Consider the following 23492-nt stretch of genomic DNA (forward strand, 5'->3'; position numbering starts at 1 on the left):
TGTTAGCGAAATGTATCAATTTTAAACAACACTAGTCAGCATTTGAAGTGGATCAAAACCTTGCATCAAAGTTGTCCTAAAATCAAAATGCGTTCTTGCCTTAAGACAACTTTGATTAACTTTTTTGATCCACTTCGAATGTTGACTACTGTATTTTTCATAGTGAGAATGTACAAGGTTTGATATATGTTAAAGATTGACAAAACATTAGACTGAAGTAGTGTGAGCTTATGTTTGTCAAATGTTACTGCAACCAGGTTAATGTGATTAATTACACCTGTTGTTATACTGCTATGACACCTGTGTGAACTTAAAAAATCACTAGTTAATTAAAAGTAATTGGTAAAATGTTTGGGTTCGTTTAATTGCAGGAACAATCTAGCCTTCTTAAACTTTATTCAGAGTGACAGTCTCAATCCGATTTTTGTGCTTATCTGATGGGAATCGGATAGTATTTAGCAAGTGTGAATGGCAAAAATCACATGAAATACGACTCGAGCTACATGCATATGTGGTTTGAAATCTTGTGTCATAATTATTATTATTAGCCTATGTATGGCTTAAAGTCCGCATGTGAAGAAACTTGCTTTGCTTTTCCACAGCTCTCAAAACCCGAATCTTTCAACATGAGAAGAAGAGAAAAAGAAACCGTGACAAGCCGCTGGTCTCGTTTAGTCTTTGATGGAGATGAGAAAAACCATGAGCTATGGGAGACAAAGTTTTTGGGCCATCTTTATTTGCAAGGACTGAAACGCAACATGCAGACGGGGAAAGCAGCGGGATAACGCACAAAAAGTTTCCGCCGAGCCAAGTGACAAGGAGTAGGCTTTCGGGCAAGCGACGCTGAAATGCGGGTACAAAATACCAAGAGGAAAGGCCTAATGGTGGATGCAGGTGCAACCTCACACATCATCACGGACATAGAGAAGTTTCTGAGTTTTGACAGCAGTTTCCAGGCCAACACACACTGCGTGGAATTGGCTGACGGCACTCGGTGCAACGGGGTCGCAAAGCACAGAGGGGACGCAGAGGTATATTTGGTGGACAGCACAGGACGGCGCGTCAAAGCAATGCTAAGAAACGCGCTGTACATCCCAACATATCCACAGGACATTTTCTCTGTGAAAGCAGCCACATCGAAGGGAGCGACGGTGATCTTCAAAGAAGGGAAGAACGTTCTGCTACATAAAGACGGTACCAAAAATGCATAAGCTCTGACAATGGTACAGAATTTACAGGAAGGGAGTACCAGGCATTATTAAGCAGAAACTGTATTAGACATGAGACCTCAGCGCCGTACTCTGCACACCAGAACGCCACGGCTGAGCGGAACTGGAGAACAGTTCGGTAAAATTGGCAAGATATTCACAGATTCGACTTTTCCGGATCAATAACTCGCTAGCAAAACATTTTTGGTACACGAAATATGCCTCTTTTTACTCGTAGTGATGTAGTAAACGAGCTACAAGCGAGTTTGTCTGAAAACAAGCTTTCCTCCGCTCTGTACAAAATAAGTTGCTCTCAATGCGCTGGCGTCTGAGAGACAAGTCCGAAGGGACCGTCTGCAAAGTGCGAAACGCGAAAAAGGTTACTAATAAAATACTCAATAACTTCACAGTAACACACTGTAGTGTCACCAAATTCAGTTCACACATCACTGCTCTCCTGATGGTTATACTACAACTTTCATTTTGAAAGTAATTGCTTTGGCACATTTATGATAATTTTTTATTATGAAAAATAGTTAATAACTTCACCATTATTAAACATAACAGTTAATAACTTTACTGTAACACACTGTACTTTCACCAAATTCAGTTCACACATCACTCCTCTCCTACTGGTTATACTACAACACTCATATTGAAATATTTTTTTTTTGCGATTTTTTTAATGATTTTTTATTATAATAGAACAGTTAATAACTTTACTGTAACAGACTGTACTTTCACAAAATTCAGTTCACAAATCACTGCTCTCCAGCTGGTTATACTACAACTTTCATCTTTGAAAGTAATTGCTTTGGCATATTTTTTTTTATAATTTTTTATTATGAAAACGTTAATAACTTTATTGTAACACACTGTACTTTCACCAAATTTAGTTCACACATCACTGCTCTCCTGCTGGTTATAATACAACACTCATTTTGAAATTAATTGCTTTTGCACATTTTTTTAGGATTTTTTATTATAAATAATAGTTAATAAAGTCACTGTTATTGAACATAATACTTAATAACTTTACTGTAGCACACAGTACTTCAACCAAATTCAGTTCACACATCACTGCTCTCCTGCTGGTTATACTCCAACTTTCTTTTTGAATGTAATTGCTTTGGCACATTTTTCATAATTTTTTATTATGAAAAATAGTTAATAACTTCACCGTTATTGAACACAATAGTTAATAAATTTACTGTAACACACTGTACTTTCACCAAATTCAGTTCACACATAACTGCTCTCCTGCTGGTTATACTACAACTTTCATTTTGAAAGTAATTGCTTTGGCACATTTATGATAATTTTTTATTATGAAAAATAGTTAATAACTTCACCATTATTAAACATAACAGTTAATAACTTTACTGTAACACACTGTACTTTCACCAAATTCAGTTCACACATCACTGCTCTCCTACTGGTTATACTACAACACTCATATTGAAATATTTTTTTTTTTGCGATTTTTTTAATGATTTTTTATTATAATAGAACAGTTAATAACTTTACTGTAACAGACTGTACTTTCACCAAATTCAGTTCACAAATCACTGCTCTCCAGCTGGTTATACTACAACTTTCATTTTGAAAGTAACTGCTTTGGCATATTTTTTTTTATAATTTTTTATTATGAAAACGTTAATAACTTTATTGTAACACACTGTACTTTCACCAAATTCAGTTCACACATCACTGCTCTCCTGCTGGTTATACTACAACTTTGATTTTAAAAGTAATTGCTTGGGCACATTTTTTTATGATTTTTTTATTATGATCAATAGTTAATAACTTTACTGTAACACACTGTGCTTTCACCAAATTCAGTTCACAAATCACTGCTCTCCAGCTGGTTATACTACAACTTTCATTTTGAAAGTAATTGCTTTGGCACATTTTTCAGAATTTTTTATTATGAAAAATAGTTAATAACTTCACCATTATTGCACATAATAGTTAATAAATTTACTGTAACACACTGTACTTTCACCAAATTCAGTTCACACATAACTGCTCTCCTGCTGGTTATACTACAACATTCATTTTGAAAGTAATTGCTTTTGCACATTTTTTAGAATTTTTTATTATTAAAAAAATAGTTAATAAAGTCACCGTTATTGAACATAATAGTTAATAACTTTACTGTAGCACACTGTACTTCAACCAAATTCAGTTCACACATAACTGCTCTCCTGCTGGTTATACTACAACTTTCATTTTGAAAGTAATTGCTTTGGCACATTTTTTATGATTTTTTATTATGAAAAATAGTCAATAACTTTATTGTAACACACTGTACTTTCACCAAATTCAGTTCACACATCACTGCTCTCCTGCTGGTTATACTACAACTTTCATTTTGAAAGTAATTGCTTTGGCACATTTTTTACGATTCTTTTGTTATGAAAAATAGTTAAGAACTTTACTGTAACACACTGTAATTACTTAAAATAATTTTAACAGATTAAATCACGACTGCATTTCTACCACACTTCACCAGCCAATCAGAGAAGCAACTTTCGTCTTTACTTGCAATGATGCAGGTAGAGATTAACTGAAAGTTGCTCCTGATTGGGTACTACTACAGTTACAGTTACGTCTATTTTAAATACACAGGTGCATCTCAGTAAATTAGAATGTCATGGAAAAGTTTATTTATTTCAGTAATTCAACTCAAATTGTGAAACTTGTCTATTAAATCAATGCACACAGACTAGTAGTTTAAGTCTTTGGTTCTTTTAATTGTGATGATTTTGGCTCACATTTAACAATAACCCACCAATTCTCTCTCTCAACAAATTAAAATATGGTGACATGCCAATCAGCTAATCAACTCAAAACACCTGCAAAGGTTTCCTGAGCCTTCAAAATGGTCTCTCGGTTCGGTTCACTAGGCTACACAATCATGGGGAAGACTGCTGATCTGACAGTTGTCCAGAAGACAATCATTGACACCCTTCACAAGGAGGGTAAGCCACAAACATTCATTGCCAAAGAAGCTGGCTGTTCACAGAGTGCTGTATCCAAGCATGTTAACAGAAAGTTGAGTGGAAGGAAAAAGTGTGGAGAAAAAGATGCACAACCAACCGAGAGAACCGCAGCCTTATGAGAATTGTCAAGCAAAATTGATTCAAGAATTTGAGTGAACTTCACAAGGAATGGACTGAGGCTGGGGTCAAGGCATCAAGAGCCACCACACAGACGTGTCAAGGAGTTTGGCTACAGTTGTCGTATTGCTCTTGTTAAGCCACTCCTGAAGCACAGACAACGTCAGAGGCGTCTTACCTGGGCTAAGGAGAAGAAGAATGGGACTGTTGCCCAGTGGTCCAAAGTCCTCTTTTCAGATGAGAGTATGTTTTGTATTTCGTTTGGAAACCAAGGTCCTAGAGTCTGGAGGAAGGGTGGAGAAGCTCATAGCCCAAGTTGCTTGAAGTCCAGTGTTAAGTTTCCACAGTCTGTGATGATTTTGGGTACAATGTCATCTTCTGGTGTTGGTCCAGTTTGTGTGTTTTTTTGAAACCAAAGTCACTGCACCCGTTTACCAAGAAATTTTGGAGCACTTCATGTCTCCTTCTGCTGACCAGCTTTTTTGAAGATGCTGATTTCATTTTCCAGCAGGATTTGGCACCTGCCCACGCTGCCAAAAGCACCAAAAGTTGGTTAAATGACCATGGTGTTGGTGTGCTTGACTGGCCAGCAAACTCACCATATCTGAACCCCAGAGAGAATCTATGGGGTATTGTCAAGAGGAAAATGAGAAACAAGAGACCAAAAATTGCAGATGAGCTGAAGGCCACTGTCAAAGAAACCTGCTTCCATACCACCTCAGCAGTGTCACAAACTGATCTCCTCCATGCCACGCCGAATTGAGGCAGTAATTAAAGTAAAATGAGCCCCTCCAAGTATTGTGTACATGTACAGTAAATGAACATACTTTCCAGAAGGCCAACAATTCACTAAAAATGTTTTATTATTATTATTATTATTATTATTATTGGTCTTATGAAGTATTCTAATTTGTTGAGATTTGGTGGGTTTTTGTTAAATGTGAGCCAAAATCATCACAATTAAAAGAACCAAAGATTTAAACTACTTTAGTCTGTATGCATTGAATTTATTTAATACACGAGTTCCACAATTTGAGTTAAATTACTTAACTAATTAACTTTTGCACGACATTCTAATTTATTGAGATGCACCTGAACATAAAAATAAAGTTTTATTCTCATATATTTACATAAAAAAGATAGTTTGCTCAGAATCGACATTACATTAATAAAAAGATTAAAGATAGACCTATTTCATCATTTAACAGCATTCCAATTATAATGTTTTTTTTTTGTTTTGTTTTTGTTTTTTTTTTTTTTTTTTGGAAAGTTTGTCAGGAAACTGTAGCTTTTTCCAAACAGTAACTGTATCTTACTCTCCAAATAAATAAATATGAATAAATGAATAATTTCTTTAATCATTGAAATGAAAAAAAAAAAAAAAACCTTGGTTGTGTGTATACAATTGACAGACAAAAAAAAATACATTGGTAAAATGAAAACAGTGTCTTAAAAGCAACCATGGACTCAAAAAAATAAATTTCAAATTTTAATTACTTAGAATTATCCCAAGCATTTAATGCACACACAAGAATTTTGTCTTGGTGACAGGTGCTTCCAGTGTTGCAAAAATAGAGACATAGGCAATGAAAAATGGAAAACAACAAACAAAGTACAAAATGTTGTGGTGTATATACAATAAAATATTGTACTTCAAACACACAAAAAACATAGATGTCTTGGTGCAGAAACCTGGACAAACATGGAGATGATCGTGGTCAGAAAAAACCCCCTGAAATCATGTGTCTGCAGTGGAGTAAAAATTCCTGGGAACCCACCATCTCTCATGGACCTGAAGGTGGGACAATCACATTGACTCCATTGTAAAAAAGGCCCAACAGATAACTTTCGCCAGCAGGAAGTTTTTGCCAATTAGCTTGAAAAGTTTTTGCCGTCATTGAATTATGTCCTTCAAGAATGGTTCAGCTACAAAATCAGCACAGAAGACACACGGTTCGGAGAAGGCATATTTGTATCCCCTGCCCACCCTTCAGGTGACAGGGTGCTCCCTCACACCCAAGTTACCCCAGAACTCTTGCCATTCTGTTGCAAATACCAGGAAATAGGAGAACATAGGCAACCTGAAACATGGAATGTTCCCCACTTACACAATAAAAATGTGCATACCTTATAATTTGTAAGCACATCCCTGCATCTTACTCAATCCAATTCCATTATCATTTATTTATACACTATTTACAAAGGGTTTTTAAAATACTGTGTGTTGTTGTCTTTTGGGTACTGGAAGCTTATGTCACTAAAACTTGTACAGATACTTGGCAATAAAGCTCTTTCTGATTCTGATTCTGATTCTGATTCTGATTCTAGATAGAGAGAGAGAGATGTACAGTTCTGTGCAAATGGATGTCTAGAGTGTGCTGTTATTGTAGTACTTATATAGTTCCATGTAAATAAATACAAGAAGGTCATACAACACAATTATTTTATGATGTTGGCACAACTTAATTTTAATCATGATAAATCGGTTTACTTTAATCCGTTTGAGCTTACACCACATGTATTTTTTGTTGTTTTACATTTTATTATAGAAGCAAATACAACGATTTACACTTCCAATCATTATCTGCTCAGGACTGCAAAGGAAGAGAAATTTAGAAATGTAGAATACAGAGAAGAAAAATTATTTTTGTGTAAAAGCTACAGTCACAATATGCTAAATATACAAAGATGCATGTTTCAAAAGTTTTTAATCCAACACACAGGCAATCCAAACTAGGTGATTAGTTGCACCACAGCTAAATGAAATGACAAAAATCAGTGACCATGGCAATTAACACAGGCAGGGAAAGGTGCACACACAAAACAAAGTCCAAACTTAATGACACTGTGAGAGTATCTATGTTAGGTGGGTAACAACATAATTTATGTTAAGAATTCTTATTTTCATTATGTGCTATTACTGTACATCCTACAGTTAACTGAAACGTAAACTGCATTAGGTATCTAAGTTGAGATACATGTTTGTATTGTGTGGAACCAAAGTCCATAAAATATGTAATTTTATTACATCATGAAGTTATGTAGTTACAAAGTTATTGCATATTTTTCCATACTGAACAATCATTAAAAAAATATGCAAAAGCAATTATATTTACAATATATGAAAATTGTAGTATAACCAGCAGGAGAGCAGTGATGTGTGAACTGAATTTGATGAAAAGTTATTAACTATTTATTAACTTTTTTTTTTAACTTATTTATTAAGTTATTAACTGGTGTGTGGAGATTCTAAGAAGAAGTCTACGTATTTAAATTAAACCCAAGTGTTGTTGAGAGATTCTGAGAAGTCACGTACTCAGAATGTGTTCTATTCATAATGATAAGTTTTATTTCAAAAGTTAAAAATTAATATTTCATGGTAAGGATCTGTCTCATATATATATATTAACAGGTTTCATTTTTATATTCAAAAAAATGTTTTTGGTAAACTTTATGGTATATTTCATATGTAATTTCACAGTATTTCTAACTGCGTAGTCAGCTGTACAACAATACAACAATGTATTGTTCTTTTGTATCAATATTTCTTAGAATTATCAGTATGATACTTTGAATCTAAAAGAGGAAGAAGTCCAAAATCGAGACATTGACTAGACTATTTTTAAAGGTCAGGTGTTATTAGTGATAGCCAGATGACGACTTATGTCTAGAACAACAGTATATAAGACTGCAAAATAGAATGGGTTTTTTTTTTTTGACTTTCTGAGACTCTGGTCTCTCTATCTTTTCAGCTCACTTTCTCTTCTTTGGCTTCACTCGACAACTCTTAGTCTCAGACTTAGAACTCTTACAGGTTTTTTATTCAAATTCAGATACCTTGAAACTCAGATACTTTGATACTCTGATACTTTGATATTTTAATATTTGAATACTTAATATTTTGGTACTTTTGATTCGAACAGAATAATTGTTTATGTTTTAATTACAATTGTATTAATGTTTGATTAATACTGGTTGGGTTCAATCCATCATAAATGGATTGTTATTAAAAATGTACTAACATTGGATTTACATTTTCTATATTTGAAGGTTGTTATTATTATCTAGAACTTCATTTCCAAGTTATGATTTGTGGTTTCTGTTCTCTATATTCTTTTTAATAAATTTACATATTATTACACCTTGACCGTCTGAATTGGATTAAATTTTGCATCATTAACTATTATGTCCAATAACGGTGAAGTTATTAACTATTTTTCACAATAAAAAATCATAACAAATGTACCAAAGCAATTACATTCAAAATGAAAGTTGTAGTATAACCAGCAGGAGAGCAGCGATGTGTGAACTGAATTTGGTGAAAGTACAGTGTGTTACAGTAAAAATATTAACTATTTTTCATAATAAAAAATCATAAAAATGTGCCAAAGCAATTATTTTCAAAACGAGTGCTGTAGTATAACCAGCAGGAGAGCAGTGATGTGTGAACTGAATTTGGTGAAAGTACAGTGTGTTACAGTAAACTTATTAGCTATTGTTCATAATAAAAAAAAATCATAAAAAATGTGCCAAAGCAATTACTTTCAAAATAAAAGTTGTAGTATAACCAGCAGGAGAGCAGTGATGTGTGAACAGTGAGTGTGTGTTACAGAATATTAGGTTCATAATAAAAAAAAATCATAAAAAGTGCCAAAGCAATTACTTTCAAAATAATAAAGTTGTAGTTACAGTAACAGTGATGTTAACTTGGTGAAAGTACATTCATAAGTAACGGTAAAAAAAATAAACAGTGTGTTACAGTAACGGTATTAACTTTTATTCATAATAAATGAAAGTTGTAGTATAACCAGCAGGAGAGCAGTGATGTGTGAACTGAATTTGGTGAAAGTACAGTGTGTTACAGTGAAATTATTAACAATTATGTTCAATAATGGTGAAGTTATTAACTATTTTTCATAATAAAAAAATCATAAAAATGTACCAAAGCAATTAATTTCAAAATGAGTGTTGTAGTTTAACCAGCAGGAGAGCAGTGATCTGTGAACAGAATTTGGTGAAAGTACAGTGTGTTACAGTAAAGTTATTAACTGTGTTTTCTAATTTAAAATTCATAAAAAAATGTGTAAAACCAATTATTTTCAAAACGAGTGCTGTAGTATAACCAACAGGAGAGCAGTGATGTGTGAACTGAATTTGGTGAAAGTACAGTCTGTAACAGTAAAGTTATTAACTATTTTTCATAATAAGAAATCATTAAAAATGTGCAAAATAAATTATTTTCAATTTGACTGTTGTATTATAACCAGAAGGAGAGCAGTGATGTGTGAACTGAATTTGGTGAAAGTACAGTCTGTAACAGTAAAGTTATTAACTATTTTTCATAATAAGAAATCATTAAAAATGTGCAAATGAAATTATTTTCAATTTGACTGTTGTAGTATAACCATAAGGAGAGCAGTGATGTGTGAACTGAATTTGGTGAATGTACAGTGTGTTACAGTGAATTTATTAACTATTATGTCCAGTAACTGTGAAGTTATTAACATTTTTTCATAATAAAATAATTCTAAAAAATGTGCCAAAGCAATTACTTGCAAAATGAAAGTTGTAGTATAACCAGCAGGAGAGCAGTAATGTGTGAACTGAATTTGGTGAAAGTACAGTGTGTTACAGTAAAGTTATTGACTATTTTTCATAATAAAAAAATCATAAAAAATGTGCCAAAGCAATTATTTTCAATATGAGTGTTGTAGTAAAACCAGCAGGAGAGCAGTGATGTGTGAACTGGATTTGGTGAAAGTACGGTTTGTTACAGTAAAGTAATTAACTATTATGTTCAATAACGGTGAAGTTATTAACTATTTTTCAAAATAAAAAAATCATTAAAAAATTTGCAAAAGCAATTACTTTCAAAATGAAAGTTGTAGTATAACCAGCAAGAGAGCAGTGATGTGTGAACTGAATTTGGTGAAAGTACAGTGTGTTACAGTAAAGTTATTAACTATTATGTCCAGTAACTGTGAAGTTATTAACAATTTTTCATAATAAAAAATTCTAAAAAATGTGGCAAAGCAATTACTTTCAAAATGAAAGTTGTAGTATAACCAGCAGGAGAGCAGTGATGTGTCAACTGAATTTGGTTTAAGTACAGTGAGTTACGGTAAAGTTATTAACTATTATGTCCAGTAACTGTGAAGTTATTAACAATTTTTCATAATAAAAAAATTCTAAAAAATGTGCCAAAGCAATTACTTGCAAAATGAAAGTTGTAGTATAACCAGCAGGAGAGCAGTGATGTGTGAACTGAATTTGGTGAAAGTACAGTCTGTTACAGTAAAGTTATTAACTATTATGTTCAATAACGGTGAAGTTATTAACGTTTTCATAATAAAAAATCATAAAAAATGTGCAAAAGCAATTACATTCTAAATGAAAGTTGTAGTATAAACAGCAGGAGAGCAGTGATGTGTGAACTGAATTTGGTTTAAATACAGTGTGTAACAGTAAAGTTATTAACTATTATGTTCAATAACGGTGAAGTTATTAACGTTTTCATAATAAAAAAACATAAATATTGTGCAAAAGCAATTACTTTCAAAATGAGTGTTGTAGTATAACCAGCAGGAGAGCAGTGATGTGTGAACTGGATTTGGTGAAAGTTCAGTCTGTTACAGTAAAGTTATTAACTGTTTTTCATAATAAAAAATTCAAAAAAATGTGCCAAAGCAATTACTTGCAAAATGAAAGTTGTAGTATAACCAGCAGGAGAGCAGTGATGTGTGAACTGAATTTGGTTGAAGTACAGTGTGTTACAGTAAAGTTAACTATTTTTCTTAATAAAAAATCATAACAAATGTGCCAAAGCAATTACTTTCAAAATGAAAGTTGTAGTATAACCAGCAGGAGAGCAGTGATGTGTGAACTGAATTTGATGAATGTACAGTGTGTTACAGTAAAGTTATTAACTATTATGTCCAATAATGGTGAATTTATTAACTATTTTTCATAATAAAAATTATAAAAAATGTGCCAAAGCAATTACTTTCAAAATGAGTGTTGTAGTATAACGAGCAGGAGAGCAGTGATGTGTGAACTGAATTTGGTGGAAATAAAGTGTGTTACATTAAAGTTATTAACTATTATGTTCTATTACGGTGAAGTTATTAACTATTTTTCATAATAGAACATGTGCAACATCAATTAATTTCAAAATGAGTGTTGTAGAATAACCAGCAGGACAGCAGTGATGTGTGAACTTAATTTGGTGAAAGTACAGTATGTTACAGTAAAGTTATTAACTATTTTTCATAATAAAAAAATCATAATAAATGTGCCAAAGCAATTATTTTCAATATGAGTGTTGTAGTATAACCAGCAGGAGAGCAGTGATGTGTGAACTGGATTTGGTGACACTACAGTGTGTTACTGTGAAGTTATTGAGTATTTTATTAGTAACCTTTTTCGCGTTTCGCACTTTGCAGACGGTCCCTTTGGACTTGTCTCTCAGACGCCAGCGCATTGAGAGCAACGTATTTTGTACAGAGCGGAGGAAAGCTTGTTTTCAGGCAAACTCGCTTGTAGCTCGTTTACTACATCACTACGAGTAAAAAGAGGCATAATTGGTGTACCAAAAATGTTTTGCTCGCGAGTTATTGATCCGGAAAAGTCGAATCTGTGAATATCTTGCCAATTTTACCGAACTCTGGAGAACTTTATTTGACATGGCTAGATGCATGTTAATAGAAAGTGGGTTACCAAGAACATTGTGGACATATGCAGTCCAGACAGCTGCTGTAGTGAGAAACCAATGTTTTAACAATCGCACTAAACAGACAGCTTACTTTATGTTGACAGGTAGACAGCCTAACATTTCAAGGATGCAGAAATTTGGAGTATGCTATGCTTACATACATGACAGAGGGAAGTTAGGAAAGTTGGATTCAAGGTGTGAGAAGGGTATTTTTGTTGGATACGAAAAGAATAGTCCGGCATACATGATTTACTATCCTAACAGCAAGAAGGTACAGAAATGCAGACTAGTGGAGTTTGTATCCAAAAGTACTGAGACTATACTGATAGATGATGATGATGATGGTTTTGAGACCAGAAACAATCCTCAGAGAATCTGTGAAATCAGAATCAGATGTTAGTTCACAAAGTACTCAAGAACCAGTAGTGTATAGTAACCAAACACAACAGGAAGAAGATCAACCTGAAAGGAGAAATCCTGCAAGAGACAGGAAAAAGCCAACTTATTTGAGTGACTGTTTGTGGTATTGAAGGTGATGTGACTAATATTGATTACTGTTACAGACTTGTGTGTAATGTACCCCAGACCTACAAAGAAGCTGTAACGTCAGTAAATGCAAATGAATGGGTTAAAGCTATGGATGAGGAAGTAGAAAGAAGTAGTGGGGGGTAAATGGGTCTATGCAATTAAGAAAAATAGTGATGGATCAGATAAGTACAAAGCACGATATGTTGCCAAAGGGTACAGTCAAGAGAAAGGTGTAAACTATGATGAGACTTTTTCTCCAACTGCTAGCATGACTAGTATCAGAGTGTTGATGCAAAAAGCAGTTCAAGAAAATTTGATTGTTCATCAGATGGATGTAAAAACAGCATATTTACATGCACCAATAGAATGTGAGATTTATATAGAACAGCCAGAGGGTTACAAGGTAAAATCTCAAGGCAATGAAAAATTGGTGTGTAAACTAGAAAAATCATTGTACGGGCTTAAACAGTCTGGCAGAAACTGGAACAGAATGTTACACGAATACCTATGTGAAAACCAGTTTGTTCAAAACCCAGCTGATCATTGTGTTTACACAAAAGTTACAAAAAGTGAGAAAGTTTTCATAATTATTTGGGTTGATGATTTGATTATTGCTGCCAGTGATCTGAGTGTGCTTAAAGATGTGAAAGAGATGCTCATGTTAAAGTTTAGAATGAAGGATTTAGGAAAACTGACACATTTTCTTGGCATTAACTTTGAGCAAGGTGTTGATTTTGTCAAAATGTCACAACACGGGTATGTTGAGAAACTACTTGGAAATTTTGACATGCAAAACTGTAAACCCAGAGCTGCCCTTTGTGAGCAGAAACTAAGTTACACTGAGAATGCTGATGTAACGGGTGATGTGAATAGAACAGTGGAGTACTGTAAAGCATGTTTTGAGATATTTGCAAGGCACCAAAGACAAAGAACTGTGTTACAGGAAAGGTGCAAATGAGAAAGTTATACATGCATACAGTGATGCAAATTGGGCAGCAGATGTCAATGATAGGCGGAGTACTACAGGTTACTGCATTAGCCTAAACAGAAATGGTCCATTGGTCTCATGGAAGACCAAAAGGCAGCCTACTGTTGCACTTTCCACATGTGAGGCTGAGTATATGGCGTTAGCTGCAACTATACAGGAGTGTTTATACTTGCAGCAATTGTTACAAAACATTGATGGTATGGTGTATGAGTCTATAGTCTACGAAGACAATCAGGGTGCTATAGCTTTAGCGAAAAATCCTGTGTATAGACAAAGATGTAACATTTTGACATTAAATACCATTTTGTGAGGTCCGTAATTAATGAAGGCAGAATTAGTCTGGAGTACTGTCCAACTGAAGATATGCTTGCAGATGTACTAACTAAACCAGCAACAAAGCTTAAGTTGATGAAATTTAATTTGTTTATGTTCGGTTTATGAAATTTGTATATATGAGCTGTGGACTGATGAAATAACAATGTGAGAGCAAGTGGGGGACTTTTAATAGCAATGGTTCTGGACTTCCAGAGACATTTAAGCCATTTGCCATTCATGTTAGCCAGAGAGATGATAAATTGACTTTTGCGGAATTTAAAACAAGGCTTCGAAGTTATGAAGACATTGAAAATATGCGGGCAACCGTATCCGAGGACAATGTTATGAAAACAGGAGCGCAGCCTGGCAGTAAAACCGCTTTAGCGAGTACAGCTGTTTGTGGTGCTGGAAGTACCGACATTGTCACAGGTGTGGTACAAAAGGCCACAAAGCAAGGACATGTCAGCGTAAACAGTGGTGTAGTCAGTGTAGAAGTACCACTCACCGATGAAATAACAATGTGAGAGCAAGTGGGGGTGTTGACATGTATAAATGGTATGCTCTCATTTGTATTTTTGTTGTTTTTTTTCTGTTTGGGACAGGCAATCCAGTCACACTGTGAAATGTCATGTGACCTAATCAGTGACTGAATGAATGCAGGTGTTTTTTCTGTTTTAATAAAAATGCACCAGTCAGAGAGACTGTGCGGTTGGTAAAGACGTATCTTCTCGTCTGTTATTTAGCGTACTCTGTTAACAGAAAGTTACTTTTCGGATTCGAATTTTCCGTTTAAATTGCCTCGTATTTTTGGAACTATTACATATGCTTCCTTTTATGTTAAGTGTTAAAATTGCACAATGTTCTTTAACTGGTCAGTGTGAATATTTTTTCTTTTTTTTGCTGACGCTTTCATCGGATCAAACTCTTGACTAGTTTTCTCGGTTCAGTATTATCATGTGGCTCTAATCATTTTGAGATCGAAGCTAATTAAAGTTAACGCGAAACGAGACCAGGGGGCAAGGAAGTCGACCGGAAGTTGAAGTCGGCCGCGTGCCGCCATCTTGTAGCAGAACTTCACTTGCGTTAGCATCCCATTGACTCCCATTCATTTTTGCGTCACTTTGACAGCGAATAACTTTACATCTGAGGCGTTTAAAGACTCCATTTGTCCATTATTTATTTCTAAAGATACACACGACAATGTATAAAGGGCTCCATTACCTTCTATGTTACATTATGGCCCCGTAGAAAACAGTTTTTTAAAAAATAGGCTAACGATTGCGTCATAACCACTAGACTCTCTGTCACACAGTAGAGAAATTACCGTACAGACAGGAGGAGAAGCTCGCAGGCAATCGGGGAGACGTCAAGAGATATGGCGTACTGGCGTTACATTTTAAAATACTATACAAAATAATTAATCAGAATACTTACTCCTGCTCACTCACGCCAAAAGAGAACTCCCCGCTCAAGCTCTCCGTCTCTGCAAGATTAACGATGGCAGTTTGCATGCACAGCTACTAGAAGGTTTACATCTGTCAGACAGGTTGCTGACGTCATCAAGCTTAGTTTGAGTCTGCGCGTCAGAAACGGAAGTTCTAAAAATCGCTAAAAACGGGCTTCACTTGTCTCAATTGAGTTCCAATGGGGTCGCTGTGTCCATTTCTTTTACTGTCTATGAACGAGACGGGTAGCTGCTGGAGCAATGGTACGGAAAGGTAGGGGCGTGCCGAAAGGTTTCTCATTGGTGAAAGGAGTTTTACTGTGTTGGCCAATCAGCGGTAATTATACGTTTACGTAATTTCCTTGAGATGAGAAGGTGACGGCGATAAGACGTGAGGAAATTATTCATCATACGTTTATCTATACTTCATATACCACAAATATGTATATTACGATAGCTTGTTACAATACGATCATAATTTTATCATAGTTTATTGTTGTTGACAGACATATGTACAGTGAGACAAAACGATGACCGCATCTGCATTGAAGGCGAAGCCTTCAGAGTTGATAGTTTGTATCGGCGTCCTTTTTGTGCAACACAGTACAGAATACATCATGTAAGTATAATAATTATTACCGCCTCTGGTATTACAACTGAACTAAGATCAATTCACAATCTATGAAGACGATTAGACAAAATAAAAAAATAAAAAAATAAACTAATTTAGAGTTTGTTTCTACGTTTCTGCTAGGTATCCAACTAATGTAGAGTATATTCAAGTTGCCAACACACTGGTTGTTTAGTACCCTTTCCAGAGAAATATAAAAGGAAATGACTGTGTAAGTTGCATTATTTTTAATCCATTGATTTATCTCTTTCAACATAACCACACACGATATAGTAACAATATATTGTAATCTTTTTATTTGCTGGAAAATGACAAACAGCCAAATCAGTGTTTTTAGCACACCTGACACATCCCTAAACGGAAATGTAAAGCAGAACGTGCACCACTTGCAGGTTTGTGTCAAAAGCCAGCTAGTGTAAGCATATGTAAGCACACTGCGTATGAATAATTTATTTTTGCACTGCTAATAAATTTTACATTTTCACTTAGTGCAGGTCAATGTAAGGAAATACTACAGACATTTAAATCTTTTTTGTATGTACTCTATTTCACTGCCTGACCATCATCTTAATGTTTATGCAGTTCAATGTTTTAGATGTTTTGCATATCTGTCACGGTCTAAGCATGATCTGTTTCTGTTGTTCTGATGAAGGAAACTTGTGTTGGGGAGGATTCAATGTCTGTTGAGGCTCATGTGAATTTGTTAATGTAATCAAAAAAACACCCATACTTAAGAACACCTGCTGGAGTGAGTATAGTAAATAAATCATCAACTGTGAAATATCTTGTTTCAAATCTTTTAATGTAACATTTTATTCTTCTGTACCCTTTTAGCCCATCTGTTAAAAAATTAAAGCAATAGTTTTAGAAAACAATGTAAGATTTATCAGTGTATAAAAGAACATAAAATGCATCGTATATTGTGACCTTTATACATTAGCTTCTGATTGTTTTTGCAGTTCTGCACTGTATGTAGCTACTCTGTCTGAGCCAAAGAAGATGGAACAGAATCTGATGAATTTGAAGAAAAAAATAATAATAAAAAATCTTCTATTTATTTATTTAATGTAGGGGGACCCTGCTACACCTTTCCTACGATACAGCTGATGGATACTGACTGTAAAATGGCAATCATAGGAGGAGGGTTCAGTGTGGTGACAGAAGATGGAATAGACGTGTGCCAGTGCACCAGCTGATGAAGCCTTCATAACAGCCTTCTGTATGTATTTTGCTTTCAACATTGCATATCCAACATACCTGAGAAAGACACTGACTTTCCTTCAGAGGCACATTGTCAACACTAGAAGATGGAGACAAGCACTGCCAGTAACATTACTCTGAATGATTCGTTTTTTGTATTAGATCCTCATGCCTCAACTGTACCATTGCCCAAAGTGCACTCGAAGGACATTCACTCTTTTGAAGTTAATCCAACATGTTGGAGTTGTACATGTACATGAACCAAATATTAGTATAACCTATGGTATAGATGAGTGCCAGTCAACTTTTCTTGTGATTCCATTCTTTTAGAAAACATGGACAGGAAGCATATGTACTTCATTTTTGGTCCTTTTGGTAACAAAAATGACTGTCTCAGTGCAGAGTCAGCAATAGAGTTGTATTATAATATAATGGAGAAGGGTCTGGCTGCAGACTTGCACTCTCAGACACTTGTGCTTCCGCTAGTGACAACACTTAAAGTCTTTTTTTATTTTATATTTAATTAAACTTATTGGATACTACTTGTTTGCATCTCTCAACATTTGTTTTTTTCTTGTGTAGGTATCGTTGACTGGAAGTCTGTCAGTCCAGATGTGAGGAGGACACAAAGAGTGGAGTTGGAGCTCAGCAGGTGTGATGGCTGTAGATACTGTGGTCTTGGAAAGAAGGGGGTCTTCACAGCTTTCTATTCAGACAGAGTTTGCTGGATTCTGTTCTATGGACTGCTACTACAGAATAAATGAATGAATGAGTGGTTTATCTATCTATCTATCATCTATCTATCTCTCTATCTATCTTTTACTTGAATTGGGGACTGAAACTAAAAGCGAAATAAATGTTTTAGTGGATAAAGCTGTCTGTTTGCTTAATTGGTTAATGTCAGGTAACATAAGGTTACTAAACTTCTGACTAATTTTTAAATTTGATTATTTAGTGGTTTTGTCAACTATATATTTTTCTCTATCAGGCAAAACCTAGTTTTTAGGGTAACACTTTACAATAAGGTTTCGTTTGTTGACACTGATGTATTAACTAACATTAACTATGAGCAATACAGTTGATACAGTATTTATTAAACGTAAGTTAATAAAAATACAGCTGTTCGTTGTTTGTACTTGTTAGTTCACTTCACAGTGCATTAACTAATGTTAACAAATACAACTTTTGACTTTAATTTAAGAACAGCTAGTGCGATGCTAAGAGACGTTTGTATCCTCGAAAAATAATAGGAATTTTTTTTTTTTTTTTTTTTTTTGATTATTGATAAATCAAGACCTAAACTTGCGGTGGTGATGACGTCAGTAACCCGCGCCATGCAGAGTAAGTAATTTAAAATAATATTCTTAATATCATTAACGCCGTTTTTACCTTGCAAGAATTTAATTTGGTTTTATAAGATTATATTGAATTTATTGCTTCATTTTAATCTGTAGGCGATTAAGAGTATGGCTCGCCAGGTTTTTTTTTTTTACAGCCAACTTTCGCGTTACCTTTTGGCACGCCCCCTACCTTTCGTTTCACCAATGAGAAACCTTTTGGCACGCCCTTTGCTTCAGGCTGCAGTTACCCATACTTGCGCGAAACAGGAAACTCATGAATATTCATGCATGCTCCGCCTTGACACACCTTATATGTGAGACACCGAATATTTCAGATTCAGAACACTGGTGCAGGTTCAAGCTCACACCGGTGCGCAACGTTTTGCTACGTTTTCCGGGTTGAACGACACGTTTCCTGGAAACGTGTGTGCAACGGTGTGCAACGGGTTTGAGATGCGTTTTCTCTTGTTTGGTGGGTGTGTCAGAAATGTCGGCCCAATCAGCGGCAGCATGTATATATAAAAACCACGCGGTATTAAAGAGACACCTCGCACAATGGGTCCTAGTAAGGTAGTTTACAAATGTGTCCGCTGCAGCTCGGTATATGCAACAATTGAAGACATTAGAAGACATGTTTGCCGTAAGAGTTTTTATAGTAAAATATAGCATATCACCATGATGATGTAGTTGTTTATATTTTTAACTTCATTGCAAGGCAAGTTTATTTATATACCAAATTTCATACACCGTGCTTTACAAAAAATGAGAATGATAATTAATACAAGGTATTTAAAAATTAAGAACTAGAAATAAAATAATTTAAATTAGAATTGATCAGCTACCAGGAGATAAAATAGATGTGTTTTCAGTCAGAATTTGGTAAGATGTGTGCTTTCATTCTGGACGGCAAGGGCAGTGACTGTAACATCGAGGGTACTTTGCAGTATTAAAACAAGTATTTATATCAATATCATCAGGCTCCGAAAATTCTTCAAAAAGAACACAGAGAATGGCCTTCTCAGCTGCCATAGTTGCAACGCTTGCGTCATCACAACAGGGGGTGTTCAACACGCCACCGTTTCCGTTTAAAAAACGTTTTGCAACGTTTTGTCGGGGCTGAACGCAGCCCTGGCTTCACGGTCCGCGGCTGCTGCAATTTGACGGAGGATCGCGGCGAAGATGGCAGACGGAGATGTCGTGGATGGAGAGAAACTCAGCAAAAAGTACATGCATTTATAACATTACAGCGCTTAAACTGATTCTGTACGAAATGACACTCAAGATAAGTTTGCCTATGTGTATTATGTGGCTTATCGCGTCCGTAGTGATGAATGAGATTGATAGCGTGTTTTTGACTTTTCTCTTGCCAGTATTTTTTTATGTATGTAACTATGCAAAAGATTCACGCGGTTGCGCTTAAGTTGTCCAAATGACAATTTAATTGCACATAATTCCGAGGCGGTCTACAGAAAGCTAATGGCGTGTTTGTTTATGAGAACCGTTCAAAAATAAGATTGAGCGATTATTGTACGTCGTGACTGCGTAGGCTTATCTTATTGTGACTTTTCTGCTATTAGGCTATTAAAGTAACTTATTTTTTCGGTATTTACTCGGTTCACTCTAAATACTTTCACTATCGGTTCTCGAGTCATTACAAAGGTGACGCAAGATGAATGCAGAATACCTTGCAAGCATAAGAGTTAACTACTATTTCAGTTTCTGCAGTTTCTTTATAGGCATATCACACAAGCAAATAACAGTATGCTTATCAGGGCCGTGCGGAGACCTTTGGAGGGGCAGATGCTCAAAGTATAAAAGGGACACATGGAGCACAGCTTTTAATAGGGCTGTGCTCCTTGCATATACGTGTATCGAAACTTATGCTTCTGTATTGATAGCAGCAAATGCTGTGACAGTTTTGAAAAAGAAACATGGAACAGAAAATACCATTTTAAGTTTAAAAGTTAAAGTAGTTTTTTTCTCTTTGCAACTTTTAAATACTCTGGAATTAGACACTGAATTATATTATTATTATCATTGCAATTCTATTCTAATCCTGTTCTGAATTTATTCATTTTTTGATTGATAATGATAATAAAAACAGGATTAATGAGTATAATTCGTATATAGTATAATTAGGGTTGTGACGTTGAGGAAATTTTCCAACTGGTTAATCGACGTGTGACAACAGGTAAAACCGGTATCACCGTGTGGGGCGTTCCCTCTTTTTTTCTTTGCTTTTAAATAGCTTGGCATACGCATTTTACTTTTACTTTCAAATAGCGGCATTTTGGCATAAACCAATTGTTTGTTTTTACTTTGTTTCAATTGTCCCTCTTTTTCTCGCTTTCCTTCGCTTTTAAACAGCCTAAATGCGCCGTGAGCATTTTACTTTCACTTTCGAATTAGCAGCAGTCAATTGCTTGAATGCAACAACAAAATACAAAGTCAAACTCACTTTAGCCTATATATAAAACATATAACTTTTATTAACAAAACAAATAAAAATACACCATGCTATAGGGCAGGCTATGCCTAATATAAAATAACAAATAACTTACATAAAGTTTAAATAGGTATACAAAAATGGAAACAGGCAACAAGTAAACATGTATAATATATAACCAAATAAATAAGAGACATAGAAAGTTTATTAGCAAAACGAGTAAGAAAGCTTGGAGGTACAGCATGCACCTTGATGTCAAATAAAATAAATAAATGAGACAAAATTTAAATAAAGGACGACCCAGCAAACAATGTGGAACCAATTAAATAAGAAACAAATGTTTAAAAAAACTTCCAAAATCACCTTAGATAAATGGCAAAAGTCAACAGGCTTTTCAAAATCCAAAATATTGCCAAACAGGCGCTTTTGTTTTTTGTTGCGGCTTAACACCGAGTGGCAACCTCCCGCTCTCTCTAGTGAAGCCAACAAGAAGTGACTAAAATTGCAATTCATCGACTGGCCGCTTGAGGCTGGCTGCAAAAGGGAGTCAGTCCCATAGACTCCCCATGTTAAAATGCCCAACTTTACAGCAGAAAAAAACATGTATACATCATGGTTCAAGAAATGATTTTGGTCTATATAGCTAATTTTTCGCTTCATGACATCTGTGAGGAGGGCGAATTTTTTTATAACTCATCCGTTCAAATTATATTAAGCCTTAAAGTTTTGCATAATTAAGGGCGTGGCCACTTGAGTGACAGGTGGATTGCCGCTGCTGATAATTCTGTCGAGCTAGGTGGGCGTGGCTTCAGCAAACAGTTCCTGCCTTTTTGCCCATTTTTCGAATATCCCGGGAGAGTTGCGCGGTGACTCGCTGCCAAGATGGCGATGGCCCACTCTGCACACTTTGGGGTTCAAAAACGCTCTTCAGGAGTCTATGGGTGACGTCACGGACACTACGTCCATGTTTTTATACAGTCTATGCTTAACACCTGTATCACCGTCAGCACCGGCTACCACGCCAAGCCTAATTCAGAGGATGAGAAAATCAGTATAAGCCTATATTTTACCAGCGTTGTGATAACACTTCGGTTACTTAACGTAACCTCGGTTCCCTGAGATAAGAGAACGAGCTTTATGTATGGTGAAAACTACTTTTTTCCTTTCTGCTGAAGCCTGATTTGTTCACGTTTGTGTAGCAGCACAAACCAATGGTGCTTCAGCCCGCCAAAAGGGGCGGGGCTGACCACCATAGAAGTCGGTCCGTAGCGCCATTCATCAGATCATTCGACTGAAGTGACGATCATCGATTCATGCAGCTTATAGTGCGGCAAGTGACATAACGCTCGTTCCCTTATCTCAGGGAACCGAGGTTACATTAAATAACCGAAGCGTTCCCTTTCAAACGTTCACTCTCCTTATGTATGGGAATAAATCCAATGATGCCACACTACGAGCAACAATTACATACTGCTCCGCGAGCCCAGTGTAAGAGCATTAATAAGGGCCCTAAGGGACTAAGGCATTGTCTCGCGCCAATATTAGCTGAGGGCATGAGAAATCACTACCCACATGGGAGGTTTAAACAGATAGAATCCATAGCTGCAGGGCGGAGATGTCTAAGTTATAGAATCTGGCAAAAGTGGACGGCGACGACCAGCTGGTGGCCGCACAGATGTCACTGATAGATATGCCACTGGACCACACCCATGAGGAGGCCATTCCCCTTGTGGAGTGGGCTCTCACACCAATAGGGCATTCCAGTCCTTCTGATGCATAAAGCCAGAGCTATTGCATCAACAATCCAGCGAGACAGTCTTTGCTTGGTAACCCGCAGACCCTTCTGGTGGCCTCCAAAGCAAACAAACAGTTGTTCAGACTGCCTAAACAGTTTAGAACATTCCACATAGACTCTCAGAGCCCTAACAGGGCAGAGAGCGTTCGGTTCCTGCTCGCCGTCTGCAGCGGGGAGCGCCAATAGGGATATTACTTGCGCTCTAAAGGGAGTAGAGAGCACTTTAGGAACATAGCCGTGTGGCTCGGTTTTCAAAATGACCCTGCAGTCATTGAGCCCAAACTTAAGACACGAGGCGCTGACCGACAGCACTTGTAAGTCACCCACACGCTTAACCAACGCCAAAGCAAGGAGTAGGGCCGTTTTAAGCGATAAGGGCCGCAAGTCAGCCGAACTGATCGGCTCAATTTGGGGCCTTTTTAGGGCCCCTAGGACCATGGATAAGTCCCAACACGGCACAGTCCGAGGTCGAGGAGGATTCAGTCTCCTCGCCCCCATTCAGAAATTTAAGGACCAAGTCGTTTTTCTGCCTACTGAATGGCGGGCCGGCCTCGAGAGAATGATTCGCTGCGATGGCCACCACATATATACTTTGAGTGTGGATGGGGCGCGCCCGTTATCTAGCAGAACTTGCAGAAAAGTCAGCATGCAAAAACTGGTCCATTTGCCATGCAGAGCACCAATTGAGAAATACTGACCATTTCTGGCCATAAAACCGTGATGTGGACGGTGTCCCTTGCCTCAAGAATGGTGTTGCTTACTCT

The 23492-nt window shown here is 36.1% G+C and overlaps 1 protein-coding gene and 1 long non-coding RNA gene across 2 annotated transcripts in view; both read left to right on the forward strand.

Moving 5' to 3' along the window:
- The first annotated feature begins 15558 nt into the window (after nucleotides 1-15558).
- Nucleotides 15559-18009, forward strand: LOC109088794. The gene is made up of 5 exons (XR_006155112.1): nucleotides 15559-15935; nucleotides 16071-16158; nucleotides 16600-16695; nucleotides 17019-17166; nucleotides 17730-18009. It is a non-coding gene; the product is annotated as an uncharacterized LOC109088794 (long non-coding RNA).
- A 1609-nt stretch (nucleotides 18010-19618) lies between these two features.
- Nucleotides 19619-23492, forward strand: part of LOC109092750 (lysine--tRNA ligase-like) — a 50207-nt gene continuing 46333 nt past the window's right edge. Inside the window, exon 1 of the mRNA XM_042728639.1 lies at nucleotides 19619-19710. Coding sequence (XP_042584573.1) covers nucleotides 19667-19710 — 44 coding nt within the window. The 5' untranslated portion in view covers nucleotides 19619-19666. The remainder of the gene's footprint in view (nucleotides 19711-23492) is intronic.

This window comes from Cyprinus carpio, chromosome B7, assembly GCF_018340385.1.
Source record: "Cyprinus carpio isolate SPL01 chromosome B7, ASM1834038v1, whole genome shotgun sequence".
In the NCBI taxonomy this organism is placed as follows: Eukaryota; Metazoa; Chordata; class Actinopteri; order Cypriniformes; family Cyprinidae; genus Cyprinus; species Cyprinus carpio.